Here is a 15892-nt window from a genome sequence, read left to right as displayed (position 1 = left end):
TACTCTAGAATAGCTGGCCTCAGGAGTATCTACTCTAGAATATCTGGTCTAGCTGGCCTTCATGGTCCCTGTTGTAGAGTAGCAGGCATTTAGGCCTCTGTTCTAGAGTAGCCGAGTCTCATGGTCGCTAATGTAAAGAAGCTGGCCTTTCTGTTCTCTTAGAGGCCGACTTTCATGGCCTCTACTGTAAAGTAGCTGACCTTTATAGCCTCTACTCTAGGTGAAATGCCTCTGTTGTAGGGTAGTTACCTTAAAAGCCTTTATTGTAGAGTCGTTGGCCTTATAGGCCTCTACTGTAGAGTAGTTGGCCTTAGAAGCCTTTATTGTAGAGTAATTGGCCTTAGAGGCCTTTATCATAGAGTATGTGGCCTTCATGACCGCTACTGTAAAGTAGCTGGTCTTCATGGCATGTACTGTAGAGCAGCTGGCCTTCATGGCCTCTACTGTAGATTAGCTGGCATTCATGGCCTCTACTGTAGAGTAGCTGGCCTCAGAGGCTTTAACTGAGAATTAGCTGGCCTTAGAGGCCTCTACTGTGAAGTAGCTGGCCTGAGATGCCTCTACTATGAAGTAGCTGACCTGAGATGCCTCTACTGTGAAGTAGCTGGCCTCAGATGTCTCTACTCTAGAATAGCTGGCCTCAGGAGCCTCTACTCTAAAATAGCTGGCCTCAGGAGCCTCTACTATAGAATAGCTGGCCTCTTCTGTGAAGTAGCTGGCCTCAGAGGCCTCTACTCTAGAATATCTGGCCTCAGGAGCGTTTACTCTAGAATAGCTGGTCTCAAAGGCCTCTACTCTAGATTAGCTGGCCTTTATGACCTCTGTTCTAGAGTAGCTGGCTCTTATGGTCTCTATTCTAGAGTAACTAGCTCTTATGACCTGTATTCTAGAGTAGCTGGTCTTTCTTTCTGTACAGTGGTTGGCCTTTTCTCTAGAGTATATGACCTCTACTGTAGAATACCTGGCATCATGGGCTCTACTGTAGAATAGCAGGCTTCAAAGCCTCTACTGTAGAGTATATGGTCTTCATGGCTTCTACTGTGTAGAATTACTAGCCCTAATTTAAAGTTGATGGCCTTTACGGCATCGATGGTAGATTGCAAGACTTAGAGGTCACAACTGTAGAATAATCATCCTCAGAATTTAGTTGCAGGTTTCTGAAGTCAATCTCAGAGGCCACTACGGTAGAGTAACTGGCCCTAGAGGTCTCTACTGTAGATTAGCTAGCCTAAGAGTTCATAACTGTATCCCTATAATGTGATTGCTGACCTCTATTGTCATCTCAGAGGTCCCTACTGTAGAGTACCTTGCCCAGAGGTCTTAATTGGAGAGTAGCTGGCCTTCAAAGCCCTTCCTAGGGAAAAGTTGTTACGAATGTTCTCTATTGTGAAAAGTCTGCCTTAGAGACCTCTAATGTAGAGAAGTTGCGCTCAATGGCCAGTACTTGAAAGTAGTCGGCTCTAAGTGAAGCAGCTATGGTAGCGGACCAACAGAAGACGTTTCTTAGGTCCCCCAGGACCTTGCTACTCTAGAGTAGTAGTTATCCATAGGTCATTCCTTTGGATTTCATAGAGAAGTTGTCGCCTGAGCCACGAGCGACATATTCTCATGTAGCTCCCTCATATTTCTCCCCCACACTGTAGGATTTCCAACATGTTCCTCCGCTCTATTGGCGTTGCTTACAATTCATATATCTGCAACTGGTTGTTAACCATAAGCCATATATTTCGGCAAATCTCCCTCTCCCTGCCCCCCATCCTCTTCCCTGCTTGGAGGTTATAACCTATGAAAAACTAAATTTTTCGCCTAGGATTTTTAGTGTTTTAACCATAAACTTTGGCCATTCATGATACCCAAAACTGTTTTGTAATATTTGTTCAACATTTGCCAAGTGATGAAGCGTTCAACGCTTTTGAAAGTCATTTGTGAAAGGGTTTACTCCTTCTCTTCCTCCTCATCGTCGCTGAGCAGGATAATTATCTAAAGTTCTATTACCGAAAAAAAAAACAGTTAGATGAGGCAACATTATGAAGGCGTGTGCGTGCGTGAGTGCCAGTCAAACTCTTTGTGGGCCCATTTTACGGCTACGGCTCATCTATTGTTACCGAGGACTCTTTAGCTCTAGAGTGCCACTCTAATGGTGATTTGCAAGTGTTAATAATTTTTATCCAGGCCATATATTATTATTTTTTTTTTTTTTTGCCCTGTGATCGGGTGGGCTGAGACCCATAAAACTGTAAACTAAGTATGACAAGGTATTTTTATGGCTTTTTCGTTTAAATGTCCCAAACATGGACTGAATGGAGGCGAGAGTGAAATGCTGGCAGGCAGCCGTGAAACTGACTTTCGTTAATATTAGAAAACATTAATTTCTTATTGTGGACCTAGAAGTGAAAATTAATGTTTTGTTAATTACTTTTCCCCCCATCCCCCAGCCCCGATTTCGGTCATAATTTTTATTGTGGAGAATCGAGTGAATTATTTGCTCATCTCCCACCTTTGGCTAAGCCATTACCAGGGAAAAGGACAAATTAATATATTAACTGCTGGTGGCTTGCCAACTAAAGGATTAAAAGGATGGCAATAAAATAGGGGGTGGTTTGTCTTTTCCTTTCACAGCCTTATTCGGGACCAAGAAAACAACCCTTTCATTTTCCCCCATTGGATTGGAAGTGCGCCGGTCACAGTTGGTTTGCTATTGGAAAATCATTTGAAATCGATATCCTTTGATTTAGGCTCCTCGTGGTGCCCAACACACTGGCACACACACACGCCAGCAAGGATACAATGGCAAAAAGGAAAGCATAAAAAAGGCAGGCAGGCACCAACTCAGCAAGGCAACCAATCACAAGCCAGGAAACTTTTAGGGTTGGTGGTTAGTTGGCTTGCTGACAGCTTAGTGGCCCAGAAAAAAATCCATAAAGTTTTTTTGTCAACGTAATTTTTCTTGATTTTTATCCTCGATTTTTTTTTTTCAAAAAAATTAAAAAGGAAACCATTATTTAATACCCAACAAAATGTGAAAAAATCACTCAGCATTTATTTAGCTTAAATATTTTAATGTTTGGAAATCATTTTTTAAACATAAAATTAATGTCTATATTAACATTTTTCTGTCCTTCTCCCCTGCCCCCGCGGCCTGCGGACTACCCTGATTTTGTTTTAACATTTTTTTTTCACATATAAGGATTTGCTTTCATGGATTTTTTTTCGTCACATTCCAAATTAATTGCCTGTAATTTTTCTAACTTAAAAGAATTTTTTTCCAACGACTATATTTTTGTAAAGTGTCCCACAGCCAGTGACGGCATAGAAAAGAGAAATCATTCATGGCGTTCCGCTTTTTTTTTAAGTGGCACTATTTTTTATGGATTGTTGGTTGGCTGGCTGGATGGTGGCTCCTGCCCGCTGCACTGTCACCATTATCTCATGTCATTTATTTCAATGCTTATCATGCGAAACCAAACATTGGCAATTGTTTGTTTTTTCTTTCAAGGATCGGGAAAGAGAAAAAATTGAAAAGATGAAAATATTTCAACAAATATTTAAATTTTAAAAAAATATTTTTTCAAACGCTCAACAGACGTGGATTTTTTAAAAATTATTTTTTCAACATCTCAACAGACGTGAATTTTTTAAAAATTATTTTTTCGAGAACTCAACAGACGTGGATTTTTTAAAAATTATTTTTTTGACTTCTCAACAGACGAGGATTTTTTAAAAATTATTTTTTGACTTCTCAACAGACGTGGATTTAAAAAAAGTATATATATATTTTCGACATCTCAACAGAGGTAAATTAAAAAAAAAAATTTCGACATCTCAACAGAGGTAAATTAAAAAAAAAAATATTTTTTCGACCTCTCAACATGCCTAAATTTTTAAAAAATATTTTCTCGACATCTCACCATACGTGGATTTTTAAAAAATATTTTTTTCCAATATTAACAAGACTTAGATTTTTAAAAAATACTTTTTTCGAGTATTAACAAGACGTGGATTTTTAAAAAATATTCTTTTCAAATATTAACAAAACGTGGATTTTTTAAAAAAATATTCTTTTCAAATATATGGATTTTTTTTAAAAAAAATTATTTAAATAATTTTTGTTCGGATATTAACGCGACGTGGATTTATAAAAATATATATATATATATTTCTGGAATATTAACAGGACGTGGATTTTTAAAAAATATTTTTTTCGAATATTAACAAGCCGTGGATTTTTAAAAAATATTTTTTTCGAATATTAACAACACGTGGATTTAAAAAAAAAAAAAAAATTCCGAATATTAACCACACGTGGATTTAAAAAAAAATTCCGAATATTAACAACACGTGGATTTAATTTTTTTTTTTTTTTTCGAATATTAACAACACTTGCATTTAAATTTTTTTTTCGAATATTAACAACACGTGGATTTTAATTTTTTTTTTTGAATATTAACAACACGTGGATTTTAAATTTTTTTTCGAACATTAACAACACGTGGATTTAAAAAAAATTTTTTTTTTCGAATATTAACAACACGTGGATTTTTGAAAAATATTTTTTGAACGCTCAACAGTCGCAAAATTTAAAAAAAAAAATATTTTTTTGAACCCTCGACAGTCGCGTTAAAAAAAATATTTTTTTGAACGCTCAACAGTCGCGGAATTAAAAAAAAAATATTTTTTCATTTAAAAAAGTTTAAAAAATATATTTTAACCTAAAACCAATCAAACACTCGAAAGGCGTGACATTTTTTATAAAATGTTTTTTTTTTTTTTGAACACTCAACAGACGTTGGATTTTCAAAACAAATATTTTTCCACCAAAAAAAAAAAAATTAAAAAAATATTTCGACCTAAAAATCAAACGTGGATTTATAAAAAAATATTTTTTCACCAAAAAAAAAAATTAAAAAAAAAAATATTTCAACCTAAAAATCAAACTTGGATTTGTTAAAAAATATTTTTCCACCTAAAAAAATTTTAAAAAATATATTTGACCTAAAAATCAAACGTGGATTTATAAAAAAAAAAAATATTTTTCCACCTAAAAAGATTAAAAAAAATAATTTCGACCTAAAAACGAACATGGATTTTTAAAAAAATATATTTTTTCACCTAAAAAAAATAAAAAAAAATATTTTAATCTAAAAAACAAACGTGGATAAATTAAAAAATATTTTTCCACCTAAAAAAATTTAAAAAAAAATATTTCGATTAAAAAAACAAGCGTGTATTTATTAAAAAATATTTTTCCAACTAAAAAAAATATTTCGACCTAAAAAACAAACGTGGATATATTAAAAAATATTTCTCCACCTAAAAAAAAATAAAAAAAAAAATATTTCGACCTAAAAAACAAACGTTTATTTATTAAAAAAACATTTCTCCATCTAAAAAACAAACATGGATTTCTTAAAAAAATATTTTTTTAATCAACAACCAAACGTGGATTTCTTATAAAATATTTTATCAATCAACAAACAAACGTGGACTTCTTATAAAATATTTTTCCTCCTAAAAAAATATATATATATTTCCACCTTTTAAAAAATATGTTTCCAAGCAACAACTAAACATAGATTTAAAAAAAATCCAATCAACCTAATGTGGATTTTGTAAAAAATATTTCTCGGCCTTTACGTCCTCCAAAAAACTCTTATACTCAAAATTTCAGAAGCGATTTCAAAGTTTTCTCTTTATGGCCAATAACATTGGACGTGTGAGCGATAAAACTTCCTATGGCTCTCCATGACAATGATAACAATTGACAAATATCCTCCTCTATTTGAAAAATTCCACATAAGATGCAAATCTTATTGTTGACTGTCCATAAAAAGTCCTTTCACGTAACATGTCCTTAAATTTTCAAATGAATGGCGAGGATAAAGAAAGAAAAAAAAATGAAAAGAAAATAAAATAAAATTATAAATGAACAAGTCTAAGACATAAAAATTTTGCTGATATGACTTTGTCTAAAGAATTACTTGACTTCTATGGAATTTTTAAAGAGAGGAGGAGGGAGAGGAAGAAGTCTTTTGAAAATCCACACACACACATATATGATAATTAGATGCGAACAAAAGTTTAATATTATTTATAATATCCTCTGTTAGAAAACAAGCAAAAAAAGTGATATGAGTAAAACTCGCCACATTATTCGCTGGAATGTGTGGACGCGAATTCAGGAGAAGAAGCAAAATCCTTCCCACCACCACCACCAACAAGCAGCAATGTTTTACAAGTTAATTGTCATAAAATTCAACCGAGTATCTCATACGGATTCGTGCCTCTATGCATTATAATTATCATCCTGCAAATGCGAATCCTTCTACAGGATATGTGAACAACAGCGAATGGATCATTCGTTTTTTGTTCCACGCAAAGGATGAGGCGAGGCGAAGGGGAGTCATTGTCATCAGCAATAACATGGCGTTAAATGTATTTTCTGGATAAGGTTACATGACTTTGGCATTATTTCATGCTTATCTTGAGTAATTAAGACGCTCGGCTGATGTTGTTGTTGCTGCTGTTGATGTTCTTCACGACTAGCAAAAGAAAAAGTATTTTAATGATAGAAAAATATTTACAATATAAAACAAAAGTTGATAGAAGAGACAAATACTTGTGACAAGGGAGGGCCAACAATGGGTGGATGGCCTCATTTTTCTCCCCAGAGGGAGGTCTTTCTGCGTGGATTTTTAAAAAAATATTTTTTTCGACCTTAAACTAGACTTGGATTTTTTTAAAATTGTGTTTTTCGAACATTAACTGGACGTGGATTTAAAAAAATATTTTTTTTCGACCATTAACGGGACATGGATTTAAAAAAAATATATATTTTTTTCGACCATTGACGAGACGTGGATTTTTAAAACATATTTTTTTAGACCATTAACTAGACGTGGATTTTTAAAAAATATTTTTTTTCGACCACTTATGAGACGAGGATTTTTAAAAAAAATATTTTATTGGCTGTAAACGAGACGTGGATTTTTTAAAAAATATTTTTTTCGGCCTCTAACGAGACGTGGATTTTTTAAAAAATATTTTTTTCGGCCTCTAACAAGACGTGGATTTTTTAAAAAAATAATTTTTCGGCCACTAACGTGGATTTTTTAAAAAATATTTTTTTTTTCGATCATTAAAGAGCTATGAATTTATTGCACATTTTTTTCGACAATTGACGAGACGTGGATTTTTTAAAAAATATTTTTTTTTTTCGATCATTAAAGAGCTATGAATTTATTGCACATTTTTTTCGACAATTGACGAGACGTGGATTTTTTTAAAAATAATTTTTTGACCATTAACGAGTCGTGAATTTTTTAAAAATATTATTTTCGAGCATTAACGAGAAGTGGATTTTTTAAAAAATATTTTATCGGCCTTTAACGAGCCGTGGATTTTTTAAAAAATATTTTTTTGGACCAATAGCAAGACGTAGATTTTTTAAAAAATATATTTTTTAACCTTAAACGAAACGTGGATTCTTTTAAAAAATATTTTTTTAACCTTAAACGAAACGTGGATTCTTTTAAAAAAATATTTTTTTGATCTTAAACTAGAGGTGGATTTTTTAAAAAATATTTTTTTAACCTTAAACGAAACGTGGATTCTTTTAAAAAAATATTTTTTTGATCTTAAACTAGAGGTGGATTTTTTAAAAAATATTTTTTCGACTTTAAATGAGACTTGGATTTTTTAAAAAAATATTTTTTTCGACCATTAGCGAGATGTGGTTTGTTTAAAAAATATTGTTCCGACCATTAACGAGACGTGGATTTTTAAAATTTTTTTTTCGACTATTAGCGAGACGTGTATATAAAAATATTTTTTCGACCTGTAACTAGACTTGGATTTTTTAAAAAATATTTTTTTCGACCTTAAACTAGGCGTGGATTTTTTAAAAAATAATTTTTTTCGACTTTAAACAAGACTTGAATTTTTAAAAAAATATTTTTTTCGACCTTGAACGAGACGTGGATTTTTTAAAAAATATTTTTTTCGGCCTTAAACGAGACTTGAATTTAAAAAAAAAAAATATTTTTTTCGACTTCAAACGAGAAAATTTATTTGACCATAATATTTTTTTATTGACCATTAACGAGACATGGATTTTAAAAAAAATATTTTTTTCGACCTTTGCCGAGACGTGGATTTTTTATAAAAAATATTTTTTTCGACCATTAACAAAACGTGGATTTTTTAAAAAATATATTTTTCGACCATTACGAGACGTGGGTTTTTTAAAAAATATATTTTTATCCACCATTAACGAAACGTGGATTTTTAAAAAAATATTTTTTTCGACATTTAATGAGACGCGAATTTTTTAAAAAATATTTTTTTCGACCATTAACTAGACTTGGATTTTTTTAAAAAATATTTTTATTGACCTTAAACGAGACGTTAATTTTTTAAAAAAATATTTTTTAAACTTAAAAGAAACGTGGATTTTTTAAAAAATATTTTTTTCGATCTTAAACTAGACGTGGATTTTTTAAAAAAATATTTTTTCGACCGTTAACTAGACTTGGATTTTTTAAAAAATATTTTTTCGACCTTTAACTAGTCTTGGATTTTTTAAAAAATATTTTTTTGACCATTGAAGAGGCGTGGATTTTTTAAAAAAAATATTTTCGACCTTAAACTATATTTTTCGACCATTAGCGAGACGTGGATTTTTAAAAAAATATTTTTGTCGACATTAAACTAGACGTGGATTTTTTAAAATTTTTTTTTTCGATATTTAACTAGGCGTGGATCTTTTAAAAAATATTTTTTCGACCATTGAATTGACGTGGATTTTTTTAAAAAATATTTTTTTTCGACCGTTAACAGGGCGTGGATTTAAAAAAAAAAAATAATTTTTTCGACCAATAACGAGACGTGGATTTTTTAAAAAATAATTTTTTCGACCAATAACGAGACGTGGATTTTTTAAAAAATAATTTTTTCGACCAAAACTTGGATTTTTTAAAAAATATTTTTTGAGCATTAATAAAACGTGGATTTTTCAAAAAATATTTTTTTCGACCATTGACGAGACGTTGATTTTTTAAAAAATAATTTTATCGAACATTAACAAGACGTGTTTTTTTTAAAAAAATATTTTTTTCGACGTTAAACCAGACGTGTTTTTTCAAAACAATATTTTTTTAACCTTAAACGAAACGTGGACTTTTTTAAAAAAATATTTTTTCGACCTTAAACGAGACGTGAATTTTTTAAAAAATATTTTTCGACCTTTGACGAGACGTAAATTTTTACATTTTTTCTATTTCTCTTCCAGACCCTGGTACCCTCCATACTCCTGAGCTTTGAGGTCGAACGTGTTGTCTCATCAATTGAGGGCTCCCTTTTGGCACTGGCCGGACCGAAAGGCGTTTGTATTATGGAAATGCCCCGACGTTGGGGTGCCAATGGCCAGTTTATGGATGGCAAATCGCGTATCACCTGTCGGTAAGTCTCTGTCGTCTGGCACGAATGCAAGGCCGATTTAAATAACTTTTTTTAACATGACTCCGCAAATCAAACTGTCATTAAATGACAGCTTTAGGTAGAACATTATTTGTCTTCTTACGGCATTAAATTAGGGCTTATGGCCTTATAAAAATGATAAACTGCATAATATTCTGTGTTGCGCGGCGTCATATTTTTTGCCAAACATGGCAAAGAAGAAAAATGCAAAACGAAGAAGAGCACAACAACTACAAAAGTTTTTCAAAAAGACATTATTATAATTTTGTTGTTGAAATACAACTTTCGAAGTAGAAGACAACCTGGTGCCCATTCTCCAGGTAATTTTTGTGGAGTTTTTTTTGCCTTGGGAAATGGTAACAGGTTATATTTAATGCCAAATGCATTTGTCCTTTAGCTGGGAGCTTATTTTGCAAGAAGTTGCTAACGAAAATGAAGCGGAAGTCAGAAGACGAAGAAGGTGGAGGGGGAGGTAATTTTTATGCCGATGTTAGCACATCTGTTTTTTATTACTTTTAATTTGCCATTAATAAAGCATTTCGTCGCTCGTTTGCCAATGTATTTTTGTGTGGGTGGATAGAGGGGGCCAGAGGCAGAATATGAAGTCGTAGATATTTCCCTAAGCTTATTATTAGTCACCTTTGGTTTATGGCCCAAAAAAAAAGGCCGAAATTGAGAAAACTTCAATTAAACACCAATACTTCTTGAACTCCACTTCCTTTGCCACACTAATAACCGCAACTTCACTCCAGGGGCAGGGAGGGCAAAACTTTATTCCTCTCCGTCATGGCCATTAATTATGTATGAAACGAAATGAGATGCAAATATCTTTGGGAATTAACGCGATTTGTGGTTGGAAGATATGAATGGAATATTGAGAGAGAGGGGGAGAGGTGGTTGTTTGGTCTCCTTGGCCATGAACTAATGAATCAATGATATTGACAGATTTATGAGTTCTTATCTTGCCTTTTTCCAGGAAATTCCAAATAAATGTGGGAAGATGAACAAGTGGCTCCAGGGGGCGGCTATGGTAGACGAGTTGGAAAATTTCAAAGCACAAGCACTTAAACAATATTTATAAAAAATTTAAAATTTTTATAACAAGATATATATTTTTAGAGAACCCCTTAAAAGCTTCTTCAATTCCACAAAAGACACCTAGGTCCTCTATTCAAAAAAAAAAAATAAAATAATAATAATAAATAAATAAATAAATAATAAAATAAAATAAAAGATTTTTTAAGAGGTCATCTACGACCAGCTCTTAAGGGATCTTATACTCGATAATTTTTTTCTCCTATTAAGTCTCCTTTAAAAGATTTCTAAGCACATATTCTATAAAAGATCCTTTGCGAGTGCCCTCTAAGAGGTCGACTATTCTGTAGAAGGTTCCTGTGATGTCTTTAATTCAATAGAAGACCCATGTGGATGTCTTGGACTTAAGATACGATTGCTTAGGACGTCTTCGACTCTAAGGACATATTTCATAGAAAAATCTTAGCGAGTGCCCTATGGGAGGTCTTTTTTTCTAAAGAAGGTTCCTGTGATGTTTTCAATTCAATAAAATACCTAGATTCAATATATGATTACTTAGGACGTCTTCGACTCTAAAGATATATAGAAGACCCTTTGCGTGTGCCCTCTAAGAGGCCCTCCATTCTGCTAAAGGTTCCCGCTATGTCTTCGATTCAATACCTATTTCGATGTTAAATAGAAGTTTGCTTAGGACATCTTTGACTCTATTTTTCTATAGAAGATCATTTGCAAGTACCCTCAATGAGGTCTTATATTTTGCAAGAGGTCCCCGTTATGTCTTCAATTCGATAGAAGACCCATTTCGACGTTTTAGGTTAAAAACCACTCCAAGTTTTCGGAATGGTCTTCTATATACTAAAAGATATTCGGAGTAGGTTTTGTAGCCGAAAAATTCCTTGGAGTAAAACAGTCTTTCGGAGTAGTCTCCTAAAAAGTGAAGGTATCCGGAGTGGTTTAAATAGCCAAAAAAATTCTTCGGAGTATAATAAAATCTATCGGAGTAGCATCTTGTTTTAGAAAAAATTCTGAGTTGTCTTCTATAGTCTGGAATGTATTCGGAGTAAGTTTTTAAAGTCCGAAAAGTCTTCGGAGTAGAGAAATGTCTTTGAAAGTAGCATTTTGCACTAGGAAACCTGTTCGAATTGGTACAGTATATTCTAGAAGGTATTCGGAGTGGTTTTTAGTAGCCAAAAAATTCCAATCCAAAGAGTAGCATCTTGTTTTAGAAAAAAAATCCTGAGTTGTCTTCTATAGTCTGGAATGTATTCGGAGTAAGTTTTCATAGTCCAAAAATCTTCGGAGTAGTTTTTTATAACCGAAAATTTTTTCGGAGTAGCATTTTGTACCACAAGAAAATGTCTTCGGAGTAGAAACAAGTCTTTCGGAGTAGCATTTTGCTGTAGAAAAAAATTCGGAGGGGTCTTCTAAAGTCTAGAAGATATTCGGACTGGCTTGGTATATCCGAAAAATCTGTGGAGCAGAAAACAAGAAGGTATTCGGAGTGGTTTTAATGTTTTTAAATGTTTTTAAAATTGCAGCACAACATTTACTAAATAGTCTTCCATAATCTGGATGTTATTCGGAGTGGATATATATAAACTGAAAGGTCTGTGGAGTAAAAAAAAAAACAAATATTTCGAAATGACATTTTGCACTACAGAAATTTTTCGAAGTAGTTTTAATAGCCGAAAAGTTCTTCGGAGCACAAAAAAATTTCTTTTGAAGTAGCCTTTTGTACTAGAAAAAATTTTCGGAGTGGTCTTCTGTAGCCTAGAAGGTGTTCGAAGTGGTTATTTATAATTTGAAGGGTCTTCGGAGTACAAAAAAGTTTTTCGGAGAAACATTTTGTACTGGAGAAAATTTTCGGATTGTTGTTGTGTTATGTTTTCAATCATTCAGAATACCCTTTCTTTTGATACCGATTTTATATAGTCTAACAAGAATTCGGAGTTGCGAAAGTAGTTCGAAAGTAATATTGTGTATAAGTTTTTCGGATGGGTCTTCTTTCTATATAACATTTTTCGGATTCGGAGTAATCTTAAAATCGTAGAAAGTAATTGGAGTCGCTGGGAAACAACCGTAGAGGATAAGAAAATATTCGGAGTTCAATACTCCTGTTTAGAAATAATTCGAATCGTCGTCGGAGTCCACAAAAATTTCTGAGTAAAACCGTACCTTCTAAAATTGTTTTTTTGGTTTGAGAGGAGATAGGAAGTGTAGTTTAGTTCTAGAAATTCAGTCGTATTCTGGAAAGAAGATGTCTCTCCACCTTGGGAGATATGTACTCTCGAATGAAATCCATGTCTGTCTCCACCAATTCAAAGTTAATCTCTTAAACACAAAATCTCGTCTTCTCCTCTCTCTCTCTCCCTCTCTTGAAATATTTTTTCTCTCCTCCCCACCCCCTCCGATATTCAGTTTTTAATGTTATACTTGGCAAAAATTTGAAATTCTCTTTCCTTTATTTAGTTGCAGTGGAGAACAGTTCCCGTTCGCTGTTCTTCCACAAAAACGAACTCTGTGTGAGGACAGCGGTATCGGTGTAAACCAAACTCAAGCCGTGATGACAGTAACGGACTTCCTTTTGTCGCATTAAAAAGCCTTTGGAATTTCTTTCATTACCGTCAACGAAACGGCGAAACAAAAATCTTTGATTCCTTTTAATGAATGCCAACCAGGCAGCCAGTCAGCCATCCAACCATCCGACCAACTGGAGAACTCGAACTGAATTTGCAAACATAGACAATCAGCCATAACTGAAAAGCAAAGGAAACTACCTCTTCGGTGGGGGAGAGAGAGTGAAGGGGAACATTTCTCCAATTCATGACAGCTTTACAAAAAAGTTTCAAGTGCTTTTCGAACAAAATTTTTATAATTTTTTTGGAGAAAAAAGGAAGAGGGTATGTGGGGGAGGGGAAGAAGAGCGGCAGGGCGAAATATTTAACTCTTTCTTATTGTTGTTATTATTGAGGAACAACAATTGCATTTTTGTGTTTGAATACAAATGCTGCTGCTGATGATGATGAGAGCAATCTCTCCTCTCTGCTCTTCTCTCCTCTCTCCTCTCCAACAAATAATCTTCCATGCCTCCCTGCAGTTCATTTGGAATAATGGGATTTTTCGATTGCTCCTTTTAAAAAGGAAATGCAGGAATCTGCAAGGCTTGGAGAGGAGATGTAGGGAAGGACGAGGTTGTGGCGAGGCATAATCAGGCAATATTTCCATCAAGGATGTTCATTTTTTGGCAAATTACAATAGAAATTGTCAAGTCAAATTTGTAGGGAGAGAGAAGGCAACAAACAATAGAGGACAAATGGCAGAAAATTTAGGCGCCAGAAAAGGAGGGTCTTTTCTATGGGAAAAAAAATCCGCCAGAGTGTAGTGGTTTTTCCTTAGAAAGAAATTCTTCAGATTCTGGACTAAGGGTTTTTTTCCAAAAAAAAAAAAATAGACGTTAGATTTTTTTCTCCCGAAAAAAATTCTCCGACCCCCTGAGTGCCACATACTCCCCTCGCTCATGTTCCATAATATTTTTTCATGAGAAATTAATTAAATCAACCTAAATCAACAGAATTTTTGCGTGATGACATGGCTTATTGTTCTCTAAAAACGACGGATTGCCACCAAAAATTAATGAGGCTGAAAGGTGCAAAAATGACAGCTTCGTGCTTTTTTGTCTTTCTTTCCTTTTAAATACGAGTAAATATAATTAAATACCACTTAAAGAATATCAAAACACAACTTAGATGCCAAAATATGGCAAGGTGTATGGTAGAGAAAGGGGTTGAAGCAGGAGGCTTACGGGAGCTTTGCTTGGTGGCTGGCAAGCATTAATTGTTATGCTATGCAAATCGAAAAAGTACCAGAAAATGCCATAAAATGACAAAAATCATAAAGTTTTGTCGACAGTGTGATTATAAGGACGAAAAAAAAGAAACAACAACAACAACAAATGACATTTGGAAGGATTGCTGAGATTTTTGCTACTTTTTGGAAAGGGGTGAAGGATTGTGGTAATTTTTTCTAAAGAGAATAAAGGGTCTGGAGAATTTTTTCTATAGAAAAAACCCTCCGACCAAGGGTCTGGAGAATTTTTTTCTATAGAAAAAACCCTCCGACCAAGGATCTAAAGAATTTTTTTTATAGAAAAAACCCTTCGACCAAGGGTTTAAAGAATTTTTTCTATAGAAAAAACCCTCCGACCAAGGATCTAAAGAATTTTTTCTATAGAAAAAACCCTCCGACCAAGGGTCTGAGAATTTTTTCTATAGAAAAAACCCTCCGACCAAGGGTCTGAGAATTTTTTCTATAGAAAAAACCCTCCGACCAAGGGTCTGAGAATTTTTTCTATAGAAAAAACCCTCCGACCAAGGGTCTGAGAATTTTTTCTATAGAAAAAACCCTCCGACCAAGGGTCTGAGAATTTTTTCTATAGAAAAAACCCTCCGACCAAGGGTCTGGAGAATTTTTTCTATAGAAAAAACCTTCCGACCAAGGGTCTGGAGAATTTTTTCTATAGAAAAAACCCTCCGACCAAGGGTCTGGAGAATTTTTTCTATAGAAAAAACCCTCCGACCAAGGGTCTGGAGAATTTTTTCTATAGAAAAAACCCTCCGACCAAGGGTCCGGAGAATTTTTTCTATAGAAAAAACCCTCCGACCAAGGGTCTGGAGAATTTTTTCTATAGAAAAAACCCTCCGACCAAGGGTCTGGAGAATTTTTTCTATAGAAAAAACCCTCCGACCAAGGGTCTGGAGAATTTTTTCTATAGAAAAAACCCTCCGACCAAGGGTCTGGAGAATTTTTTCTATAGAAAAAACCCTCCGACCAAGGGTCCGGAGAATTTTTTCTATAGAAAAAACCCTCCGACCAAGGGTCTGGAGAATTTTTTCTATAGAAAAAACCCTCCGACCAAGGGTCTGGAGAATTTTTTCTATAGAAAAAACCCTCCGACCAAGGGTCTGGAGAATTTTTTCTATAGAAAAAACCCTCCGACCAAGGGTCTGGAGAATTTTTTCTATAGAAAAAACCCTCCGACCAAGGGTCTGGAGAATTTTTTCTATAGAAAAAACCATCCGACCAAGGGTCTGGAGAATTTTTTCTATAGAAAAAACCATCCGACCAAGGGTCTGGAGAATTTTTTCTATAGAAAAAACCCTCCGACCAAGGGTCTGGAGAATTTTTTCTATAGAAAAAACCCTCCGACCAAGGGTCTGGAGAATTTTTTCTATAGAAAAAACCCTCCGACCAAGGGTCTGGAGAATTTTTTCTATAGAAAAAACCATCCGACCAAGGGTCTGGAGAATTTTTTCTATAGAAAAAACCATCCGACCAAGGGTCTGGAGAATTTTTTCTATAGAAAAAACCCTCCGACCAAGGGTCT

At 33.8% G+C, this 15892-nt stretch overlaps 1 protein-coding gene across 1 annotated transcript in view; it reads left to right on the top strand.

The window, feature by feature from the left end:
• The window catches only part of LOC101900483 (nuclear pore complex protein Nup88), a 95641-nt gene that overhangs the window by 30167 nt on the left and 49582 nt on the right, over window positions 1–15892 (top strand). The window contains exon 2 of the mRNA XM_005180326.4: window positions 9287–9456. Coding sequence (XP_005180383.3) covers window positions 9287–9456 — 170 coding nt within the window. The remainder of the gene's footprint in view (window positions 1–9286; window positions 9457–15892) is intronic.

Source organism: Musca domestica, unplaced genomic scaffold (genome assembly GCF_030504385.1).
Source record: "Musca domestica strain aabys unplaced genomic scaffold, Musca_domestica.polishedcontigs.V.1.1 20, whole genome shotgun sequence".
In the NCBI taxonomy this organism is placed as follows: Eukaryota; Metazoa; Arthropoda; class Insecta; order Diptera; family Muscidae; genus Musca; species Musca domestica.
Note: the sequence above shows the minus strand (reverse complement) of the source record. Positions and strands in the feature narration are given on the sequence as shown.